At 37.0% G+C, this 12,297-nt stretch overlaps 2 protein-coding genes across 5 annotated transcripts in view; one reads left to right on the plus strand and one right to left on the minus strand.

Annotated features, from left to right (window-relative positions):
- LOC126375497 (gastric triacylglycerol lipase-like) overlaps positions 1-12,297 on the plus strand; it is a 294,161-nt gene that overhangs the window by 135,290 nt on the left and 146,574 nt on the right. The window lies entirely within an intron of this gene.
- LOC126375491 (transcription factor SOX-5) overlaps positions 1-12,297 on the minus strand; it is a 414,266-nt gene that overhangs the window by 90,027 nt on the left and 311,942 nt on the right. For all 3 annotated transcript variants that reach the window (XM_050022446.1, XM_050022447.1, XM_050022445.1), the window contains exon 3: positions 5,895-6,039. In XM_050022446.1, the coding sequence (XP_049878403.1) occupies positions 5,895-6,039 (145 nt within the window). The remainder of the gene's footprint in view (positions 1-5,894; positions 6,040-12,297) is intronic.

Here is a 12,297-nt window from a genome sequence, read left to right on the forward strand (position 1 = left end):
CATTGTTCGTAATAAATCCCGCCTACAATATAGGTATCACCAATCCACTTCGTATCCAGATCATAAACTCCTATACCCACACAACAGTCCTTTGTTTTCCACTGATATACATCCAATCAAATTATTAGCCACAACATACCACTTGCAACTACACACAAAAACGGTCCTTATACACCGCATTGTGTTAAGAATACTGTGTGAAAGTCCCATGCGGCTTTTCTCTAGGGCAGTCCCGGAAGAGGGGATAACAATTGTCTATTTTACTGGCTATCTCTCTTGCTCATCGGAGCGGCGTCTTTGTGAGAGCAGGACGGGGTATATAGCCGTTGCTTTCAGTCACAATGCTCGTAGACACGCCTTGTGACCGCGATTTTCCTTGATTCGTCAGTTCTATTCTCATTTCTATTGTCACAGCTATGTAGTATCAGTAGGTACACAGTGCGCATGTCTACCACAAACGGATTACATAAGTAGTTCAGCTGAAATTAATTTGTAGGAAGTGTGGAAGGAAATTACATCCTTATTCTTAATAACAGATCAACGCTTTCAGTATTTGATGATAAGGAAAATACATAAAACTTTCATTGGGAAGAAAAGCCGAAAGGAGTAGTAAGTACATTATCAAATTACTCTTCAATCCGCTATATTGTGCTTTTAAAGTGTGTAAAAATGGGTACTATGATACTAATTTTACCCTACACTAAGAAACAATGTTTTCATAACAGAAATAAAAATTTGGGTATTAAAGTTTGATGAAAAGAATAAAACATTTAATATCAAGCTGCACAAAGTACACGCTACAATTTTATTTCGTAGATTAACACTAAAGACTGAACTGTGTAACGTAATCGATTCAGCTAAAAATATAAGTTTTATTTTAGCGTTCTAAGAATACGCTTTCCTCTATAAAACACGTATTTATTAAGAAAAAACTTAAAGAAAATCAACTCATATTAGTGCAATAACATGGGAAAGTAGTCTGGCGTAACTTTTTTAATCAAAGCCTTGTCAACACATGTCCGTCGGTCCTCTTAGCTTTCTTCCCCACTAATTGGTCTGACACCACGACCCCTGGATATATTTTAAAACATTTCAAACATTTTACCAACCAACACGGTCGGCTTTTAATAAAAATGACAACCTTACACGTTACATGACACCCGCGTCAACTGAAAATATGTAAAAAAAAATCTCATGTTAAAATTCACGGCCCATTTAACGATACTTCAGAGATACATACAACGCTGGCCAGTGCCACCCTAGTAATTTATTTGTTTTTAATTTTTAAAAAGAGAACGCGGAAGCCGACCAATGAGACGCGTCCCCCAACTGATTGTCAATTAGCGACATCAAACGGGCTTTTTGCGAATTAAGCGTTCGTTTGTGTTCATTTTTTGTCCGGCTCTCGACGAGTGCGGACGTTTGATGCGTTTTTCCGTTTCGATGTTACATTTTCATATTTCCGTTTGTCTGTCTGGGGGGGTAGGGGGTACAATGTGGGGTGCCCGTTATCTGCACAAGCTTTTTTGTTCAGATAGGTATTTAATACGAATGAGTGCTCTCGGAAATAAATTGACGCTATTTTTGGAAGCGTCTTGATGGATGTTTGTTTATACATGAGGGAGTAATAATAGGAACGACTGAGTGTAAACTTGGTATTAAATTACATATTTTTGGAAGTGAAATTTTGTCGATAAAATAGTCATGTGTGATATAAAAGTAAGATACCTACCTAATAAAGAGTTATTAACACAGTTGGCACGACCTTTATAAACAGCGATACGGCTCACCACTTATCAAATTAGCCTTCAGAAAGCTCGGTGGAGCGTGGGCTCGCATTTCATCTTGCGATGAATGTACCTCTAACTACCCTATTTGGGAACAAAGTCGTAAGCTTAGTATATAATGTTACAGCTTATGTTACGTCACCAAACATACATACTGTAAGCAAAGAGTTCATCATCATCAAACTCCACAATTCCACATACAAGCGATACTCCACTACACAAAAGTGTCTGGCTGAAGACAAAAGAGACGCTACAACAAAAAAAAAAGAAAGAAAATCCCGCCAGCCAGCATCGAACGTATTCGAAATGGATCCGGAACGTCAACAAAGGGACGTTCTGTATTTGAAAAAAGCGCGCGAACGCAGATCCGCCATTAGCTGTTCCCATTCGCAGCATATAGACAGCCTCTTCAATTCGTTCAATCAACAATTGTAGGGTTGACTAACGAATTGTGTGGTAATTGAAAAAAAGTGAGTTGGTTATTATAATTATGATGAAGTACTAAGAATTAGTTAAGTACCTAACTCATCGAAATAATTAGATGAAATAATGGCCACAGATTCTGAAAAAGGCCAATTCGTCGATTCACTGAATTCCACTTTATAAGTCTGAATTTATGTTTGGACCATAGATAATTTATATTACGTGGTTTCGAGGATTTAGGTCCGGTTAAGACTTAATACTATATACTTCTGCCTACCCCTTCGTGGATACAGATGTGTTGCTATATTATGTTATATAGAAAAAATATTTGTTATATAATCTAATCTAGATCAAGATCAAGAACTAAACAAGAAATAATATATTATTATATAAACACATATAAAGAACAAGAAACTAGATCAAGATCCCACTGCTGGGCTAAGGCCTCCCCTTCCTCTTTCCATTTTTCTTGGTCCTGTGCGTACTCCGGCCAGTCCCTCCGGCAAGCGTCCAAGTCGTCACGCCATCTCTTTCGAGATCTACCACGACGCAAATAATACCTAAAAACATATTACAGATAGTACATACACTTCTGTCTTTGCGCTATCAACCCTAAGCGCCGTGCCGATTCAGTTTTCGCGTTTTTATCGCAGATTCATTAGTATGAGTATCTTTGTTGCGCCCCGGCACAGAGCGATACAATACACATTCAATACAGAATCGAATGTAGATGAAAGGGTTTCAATCTTTTGTATCCGCAACATTTACGGGTGGAATCGCACGTTCATATCCGTGATTATGGTTTGAAAAGGAATATAACACGTTGAAAATGTTATAGAAACCGGTTGGGTTTTGTGTTGTTGAAGTGGGAAATGAATACCATGGCTTCTTGACTTCTCTGATTGGGATGAAAAACAATAGAAAAAATTAAGATACAAACAAAGAGAAAGTACACAAAATCACACTTTTTATTAGACTAGATTAAAAATCATCAACTTGCAAACCCATTTGTTATTGATTGAGATGAAATAGATATAATTGATTGCCTTTAATGTACTGAAGAGATATATTTTATTTAATAGACGCAAAAAAAAAAGATTTAACAATGAAAACACTCCTAAAACCTTAAGGTATCTACTTTTACGAGACCAGAATTCCAAATAAGACGAAAAACAAAAGAGCTTGAGCTGCAAATCTAATTTGAAGAAAGGGTACAGAAAGGTGAGGGTACGACTTGCAAAATAAAAGATCTGTTTGAAACCATCTTCATTTTAAAGCAGGCACAGTTTGAAATTAAATCCTGTAAGTAAAGTATTATCTTAACATCCAAAATCACAAAATGACTGAATAAGATTTGACAGTTAAGGCCTTTACTACAACAGTAGTTCAACAGCAGTAAGTATTACACATAATTAAAACACATAATAACGGGTTCTTACCGCGTTTAAAGCAGGGATATGAGACTCTCGCAACAGCAACAGTGTCAAAATATCGGGAGTCTCATATCCCTGCTTTAAACACGGTAAGAACTAATTATTATGTGTTTTAATTATGATAATAACCGCGTGAACTTAAAACAGTATTACACATTGTACAGAAATTCCATGGTCAAAAACAGAACAAATCGTTATATAAAAAACTATTATTTTCATTATCACAGTTGGCTTGACCAACACGTCATGTTTATACAAGGAGATACAGCTAACCGCCTATCACGTTGGTCTAACAGAAAGCTCAGTGAGACGAGTGTACTTAGTTCATCTTGCGATGGATGTAGCTCTGAGTACCCTAACCGTAAACATAGTTGTGATCTTATTAAAATAAGCAGTGTTTTCTAAACATCAACTGGAAAGACAGAAACAGAACTCTTAAAAAAGACACTGCAGCTACTTTGAAAGATTTAAAAAAGGCATCGGTTTAAAAAGAGATTCCCAATAGAGAACTAAAGGCGAAGGGAACAATCCTTACCCTTGTCCTTTTCAATCGTGACCCCGCATGCAAAGTAGGGGTAAAGCCAAAGGCTATTGACAGAAGTGTAACCACTCAACATTGATTGGATTGTTTTGTACAAACTGAACAAATGTTTTGAATAGAGATCGATTTCGAATCTGCTGGGGAGATAGTTTGCAAAAGATTTTGTAGTCTAGATTTTCGAGATTGGATTTTTTTAAATTACATTCATTGTAAAAATCTATACATAGTTCATCGATTCAAATTTTTAGTTGCTCTTGCGATGGATGTGCATCTGACTAGCTAGCTCAATGGGATGTAGTCATGAGCTTACGTTATGTCATATCAATTCAAATCTCCAAAATCTTTTCCGAAATCAAAGGACGTTACATTGAAAAAATGAAAAAAAAAATGATTATTTTCTTTTACAATAAAGCCTTAACTACTGGTGGATTGGGGTCTCCATTTAAGCGACATAGCCTGTGTTTGGAGGCCCCGCTCTTTATTATTACAAATAAATTGTATGTAAATAAAGCAGTGTGGTAGGTTTAAAAAGAAGACAAGTACTACAGCATGCAGATATAATAATATATCAGCACACCCAGCCCTACGATGTATAAATCTTGGGATCAGATTAATATAAAATTTTGCGTATTATATTTTTTTTAAGTTAATGTAGCAAAAGGAACAACAGTCTCCGTGGTCTAGTGGTTAGAGCGTTAGGCTCACGATCTGGAGGTCCGGGTTCGATTCCCGATAGGGACATTGTCGAAATCACTTTGTGAGACTGTCCTTTGTTTGGTAAGGAATTTTCAGGCTTGAATCACCTGATTGTCCGAAAAACTAAGATGATTCCATGCTTTGGAGGGCACGTTAAGCCGTTGGTCCCGGCTATTAGCCGTAAAAACACCTCCACCAACCCGCAGTGGAGCAGCGTGGTGGAGTATGCTCCATACCCCCTCCGGTTGATTGAGGGGAGGCCTGTGCCCAGCAGTGGGACGTATATAGGCTGTTGATGATGATGAGCAAGAGGAAATCTGTTATTCGAGCCCTACATCCCAATAGGGGATAAAAGTATTAAAAGGAGAGAATGTAACAAGAAGAACATAACTTACAATGACAGTCTAGCGTTCTTGCTCACCATAGTGATAAAGATGATAATAATAATAATAACTTGCATGTTACGATTACAGTCTAATCAAGAAAAAGGAGCAGCCTGTACATGGACTGGAACTGGTTCTGTTCTCTTTAAATACATGTACGACTGGTGTATTGTTTGGAGTATCGGGGAGGGACATACGGTACACACATAGGTAAGAGCGATGTGCTGCCGTGTCTACCGGGTGAGCTGCAATATCCTACTACCCACAACATTATTTTTATTTTATTATGTTCTGTACTTTAATTGTTCTTGATGTATATAATGTTTTTGAACGTTGTATAAATTGATTGATGACAGGAAACCTAGCATCGAGACAAACCATTCCTGGTTTAGCGATGCTATGCGTCAAAACTGTATACCTACTCAAAGTTTATCAAATAAATAAAAAAAAAAAATCAAACCACATATAGATTCAATTGTCTTAAGGGGCATCTACGTGTTGGCGTCGGACCCACATACGCCTTCCAAAATTCCGGGACTCAATAGGCCTGAGTATGGAGTAGCTCGAATTGGAAACCACATAAAACATAATATTTTTGATAAAGATAACGTACAAAAAGAACATAACTTACCTTAGCATGTTCCTGCTGGGCAAGAAGCTGCTCTCTCACCATCTGCAGTTGTAGTATCATCTCTGACAGCTGTCTCTCTTTCTCCAGCACACTTTCGCCAGCCAGCGCCTGAAGAGCCGCCGCGTCCAAGACTCCACGACGATCGCTGAGGGCAAGTTATACTGGTTAGTCATGAAGTTAAGCTAGTCTTAAAGGGTCTAGATATAATAATTAATATTGAATATTTATAGTCACTGAAATAATTGTATGTCTGATTTGTATAAAAATGTATCACTACGGTTATGTTACGAACATCATCATCCTAGTGTTATCACTTTTTCACAGGGTCCACTTACCTAACCTAAAGACACACAGGTCCGTTTTTTTACAGAAGCGACTGCTAGTTTGACCTTCCAACCCCAGCTCAATTAAGGTCAAATTTCGCTACTATTAGAAACATTTTCATCATTCTCCTATTCCATTCTATTTTATTTATTTTATTCTATTTCATTCTATTTTATTCTATTATTTTTTTTTCCTTTTCTCCATGGTGCAGTGGTTCAGAGGTCCCGGGTTCAAATCCCGGTGGGGACAGATCACGAAAATCACTTTGTGATCCCTAGTTTGGTTATAGGACATTATAGGCTGATCACCTGATTGTCCGAAAGAAAGATGATCCGTGCTTCGGAAGGCACGTTAAGCCCGGTTACAGTTATGTCCCGGTTACTACTTACTGATATTAGTCGTGACATGAGCCATGTCAGGGGCCTTTGGCGGCTCAATAGTAACACTGACACCAGGGTTGATGGGGTTGGTAATCCACCTCACAACCCACACGATAAGAAGATTTTCCCTATTCAATGTCCGTCTATGCCTTCCTGTTATCGTTCCACCGTGTGCGACATTTTGATTTTTTTATCATACTAATGATGTTAATTATCGGAATTTTCTCTGTTTGGCTAAGCTATTGCAGGCATGATTCACCTGATTATCCAGTAAAGAAAGATGATTCCATGTTTCGGAGCATTGTTGCAGCGTGATGGAGTATGCTCCATACTCCCTCTGGTTGATCGAAGGGAGGCCTATGTCCAGCAGTGGAATGTATTAGGCTATTTATGTTTGTTTTTCTGGAGTGATGGAGATGGATAATAGGTTCATAAAATTACCCATAAATGATTTCATATCAAAAGTATCTGCAAGTTATCTTTTGATTATTTGGGGCTCTGCCCACCCTATTAGGGAATAAGGGCGTGAGTTTATGTTTGTATGAACTTTGGGTTTCATATTCACGTATACAACGTAATAGTGAGTTTGAATTATTCATAATAACAACACCAAACCATCCTAGTGGAGTATGATATCAACAAAGATGGCACATGCGGAACTTCGGTGTAGTCTAGTGGAAGTGACACTACTCTTGTAACTCACTTTAAACTCGCATATTTCGAGTCCCGCCTCGGCCTTGACTGAACCACTGAATTCGAAGTTGGAATTCATGTTTAAATCATAGATAATTGATATCACGTCGTTTCCAGGATTTTTGCCAAAGTTAATGGTGGCGCGCCCCATATTACAAGGGACTTAAACAGAACTAATAAGGAGTAGTTGCTCCTACAACAAACCACGCCAAAAGTTTTCTTACATAACACACATAAACTCACAACTATATCCTAATTAGGGTAGTCAGTCTCTCTGAGTTTTCTGTTAGAACAAGGTGACAGCTGCTACTTTTAAAATTTTTTGACTCTCGACGGAAACAACAGAGGTATGTAGAGAGTACAACATTACCCTGAATTAAAAATATTTGCCCTAAGACAAGAAGCGATGATTTTTCATAAAGAATCCGCTTTTTTAACGTTTAAACCATCGGTATTTAATTATTGTGAGACAATAAATCTGTTGCAAATAAATATTCAATACTCAAGTAAAGTTACAAAGAATAGTAAGTACTATTTGAAAAACATGAAAATCTATTTCATGTCGCAATAGGATCTGCATGAAAATTTCGCATCGAAGACTCACGACGGTCTCACTCACTTCTCACAGGTCCCCAGGTTCGTACCGGTAGTAGGGCCCCTGCGCTACCGCAAACAAATGCATCGTAGGACGCCACTGAATTATTAATGTCCTACCCTCGCCTCGCTACAAAGACGGTATGATGTAACACTGCTCTTTGTAGATACAGCTTAAATTTTGCTTTACTCTACTTATGACACATGCAGATGTGCAAAAAAGGGATAGACTATCGATTTGGGAATACTTTTTTCTTTCTAGCGGTTGATAGGACAACGATTGATCTAACTAAAAACGTATTCATAATGGAGAGAGTAGAACCACAAATAACGCAACTTATGAAACAAAGTTCTAAGATGAATATTAAAGAAACTTAACCCCCCCACCCCCTGCAAGATTGCATTATATTTCCCCTCACCGTATGGTTGCCTGGAAGAAATCACTTCAAGTGATAAGGCCACCATTTGCCATGTACTATCAGGTGCAATAGTCTTAGTTTATGTCACTTTTGTAACTAATTATTTGTTATTTTTTTGGTGCAATGAAGTACATTCGAAATTGAATTTGAAAATATTTTTTTTGACGTGACTTATTGTAGATTAGCCGCAAATGCCATTACGTTACTCGGCCGGACAAATGGGGAGCGCTGAGAGCTCTCACCCGGTACAAAATTTAAGCCAACAGGCCTGAGGGTGCCCAGATGAGTATGTAAAAAATATAAGGTTAAAAACTAAAACCCGACTATGGAAAAATGCTCTGAAAAGTATGATGTTTCATACTTTAGAAAATAGGTATATTTTCTGAAATTTTTCCGTGTAGTGATGTTTCGAAGATAGCCGTGGTCGTATACCGTGGTAAGCAAAATCTTATGACAGATTGACATACGACCACAGCTATCTTCTAAACATCACAAGGAGGTTTTATGCTTATTTGTCGATTTTCCTTCTTCTATTCGACTCGATGGAAGACTTATATCGACCATTTTCCTCAAAGCATTCCGAAGAATTGATTCCTAACACGGCCCGAATAAAAGCGAAATCCATCAACCCATTATCGTATTGACCTAGCAAATGTCATTATTAAATTGGTAAGGGCTATGAACCTTTCTGGCATATCTCAGTGGCGCCACCTAGCGGATTTTTTAAAACTGCGGCGCACGATGAAACCTGTGCAAATCGATAGGGGACACTTGTCTGAACAAAAAAGCTTTAATGGACCTATGCTCTAAAGTGTCACGTTTTCAAGATATCTAGCTTGAAAGTTACGAAAAGTGTCGTATGGATAAATCGATTTTACTATTTATCTATATACAATCGTAATATAGTGACAAAGTGATTGATTATACATGAAACATTATTTAATATACAACATATTTATCTTATTGAAAAAATGAAATTAATAAATACTTGCAACAACATTAATGGTTTTTGTCTTTGCTACATTATATAGGAAGTACATAGGTACTTAACTGTGCACACCTTATCTAAGGTTACTAATTGCAAACTGAGTTTATCAGTTTGTGTTATGTATGATATAGGCGTCATTTACTCCTTAACTTGATTTTACTTGACACAACGATAGGATCTAATGAAATATAAAATAAAGTTTACATTTTTATAAACGCAATGCGTTTAGTGCGGCATCATTAGTACTCGTTAAAAAGCAGAATTCTCGAAGTTTAAGAAATCTGTGTAAGAGAAACAAAATGGTGTACTTATTAACTGCCATTTTGCTTTCTCGTTTAATTCCAGGAACTACGAAAATGGAGGTCCTTTGTTTAAAGTTGCACGAATTTCTATTATTTCGGCGGAATCAACAAGGATAGCGAATAGCCATACAATAAGTGTGAGTGAGACAACATCATACAATAAATACAATAGGACGATTGGCAGCCGGGTGAACTTTCAGTCAGTTTGCCACTTTCATCTTCAACGTGCGCACGCGCTTTTCTCTGTTCTGAGACTCTATCCTGTTCATTCTGTTGTATTTGTTACCACTGTTGAGTTTGTTAATATTCCTCTTGAGTTTGTTAGTATTTTTGTTGACTTTGTTAGTGTTATTGTTGAATTTGTTGTTGTTGTCTTGGCAAGATGTCCAGTCATGTTGGTGCCAAGCAATGTTTTTTGTTGTGGTGTAAGCACTGTTCGTGGCCCGCGCCGAAGATCTCGGCGTCCTATATAGTCTTACTTGACAAATGAAGATTATATTGCTAGGCACCCCAACATCCTGAATTATGCTCGCCACTTATTTGACGATCGAGAGCTAAGTAATCTTATTTGAACATTGCAAAAATTAAAAATCTCAGTATGCAGTGTATCTGGTATCTATATTATAGTCCCTGGTCAGTATAATACATAAAATGACAATGTATAATTCGGCTCGTTTCTCAATCGTGCTTTTCATAATCGAAATGTCATATGAAAAAAAATTCGTGTATGAAAATAATATATATCCTACTTTATCGAAGCTCTCATTATGTAGCGTCTTAGACGGAGTGTAATCAACGCAAAACATTTTTAACAGAAAGTCGTCAACTTATCTCTATTATAATTAGCCAGAGATAGCTCTTACGCCAAGCGTATCACTTGTGTACCAGACTTACGCTTTCAATAGATTTTATAGCCAACTATTACCACTTAATTATGTATAATAAATGATATTTGCATTTTTTGTAACAGTAGAAAGTAATCAGTTCATATTAATGCAAGCACAACGGTAAGGCTGTTTTTTCATCTGACATGTGCTACGTTGCTAGGTTTAATATCCACCAATCAGATAATTGGGTCTGATTCTGATCGGCACAATGAACCCGATTGTAGGGTATGCAACGTAGCATCTAGCATGTTACTGGTGGAAACGCAGTCTAAATGTGACGTACTTACTTCATTATTGATGGAACAGTATTCTTATCGTTTCCAGCTAACTACGCAATACCGAATATGCCACATTTAAAAGAGGAAGTGAGGATTGCTTGCGCCCTAATAAATGCCTTTGGAAAACGGGTGACAGATCACCCACTCGTAAATGAAATAATCAACGATATATACCTTAAGCACGACGCCCCAAACTATCTGTGCGAGTTTGTAATACAAAACAATTTAAATCAACGCAGAGCCGCTTTCCAAGCTATGAACTCAAGTGAAGGCTTTCAACAGTTTCCCATCTTATCATATGAGGATCTGTTGATAATGTGGTAAGCTACTATGGCGAACACCTAAAAGAAAACGGAACGTTTTTCATTGAAGTGTATGAAGATTTTGAAGTTGACTATAATTTAAATCAATACAACATAGTAGTTTGTGATCCTTGGCTGACAAGAGCTAAAATACTCTCGAGGCACCAGAGCAACAGAATTTATTTTGTATATATCTTGCTAAATAATAGTTTGAAAAACAGAAATAAACTTGTCGGTCACTATTGCAGCTGTATAGTTGGAAAACGGACACTCGGGTGCTGTGCTAATGTCATGTGCATAGTTTGGTATATGGGATGGGCTCGGCACCAAGCAATTCAACCCCCTGCTGCCTTTTTAGATCAAGTTATTATTTCTGATGAAGAAGAAGATTGATTATTCAAGAAGACTGATATTCATTATCCTAATAGGTACGAATTTGTATAAAAAAAGCCTATTTGTTATAAGTATATACACTGTATGTATTCAATAACAATTAGTATTGATTTCATTTTAAGCAAAATATAAATAACTATATGACTACTTTTACGATGTTTTATTTCATACTTATAAAAACACAACTAAGAAAATCGATGAATAATTGAACAATGTGTTCATGTAATATGATTGTTATGAACTAAACAGCTTAAGGTCCCGTTGCATTGAAGGCACACACCCCGTTGGTGTGTCTATACGAACTAGGTATGTTCCATACACTGCTGTAAAGTAAAGTAGTCCTAAAAGCGAATTTTCACACCCCACCTGCTTTCACTGTGATTAGACATTTAAGCTGCCTTTCATTGAATAAACATAAAAACTCAAAAAGTGTGAAATTGTTAGACAATCATAGCAAATAACTTTGAGCGTGATTACCACGAGAATAAGTCATGAGCTGTACATCTCACGACGCGTTTATGGATTTCTTTTAAGTTACACATAAAAGTAAGTTATAGATATTTATTTTACCTATTTTCTATTTATTTATTTTTCAATAAAGTAAATATGTGGTATATTAAACACTAATATTCCATGCATAATCACTTAGTCACTATATTCCAATTGCATATAAAAGTAAAATCGATTTGTTCATACAACACTTTTCGGAACTTTCAAGCTAAATATCTTGAAAACGTGACGCTTTAGAGCATAGGTTCATTAAAGCTTTTTTGTTCAGAAAAGTGCCCCCTATCGATATGCACAGGTTTCATCGTGCGCCGCAGTTTTAAAAAATCCGCTAGG

This window comes from Pectinophora gossypiella, chromosome 19 (genome assembly GCF_024362695.1).
Source record: "Pectinophora gossypiella chromosome 19, ilPecGoss1.1, whole genome shotgun sequence".
In the NCBI taxonomy this organism is placed as follows: domain Eukaryota; kingdom Metazoa; phylum Arthropoda; class Insecta; order Lepidoptera; family Gelechiidae; genus Pectinophora; species Pectinophora gossypiella.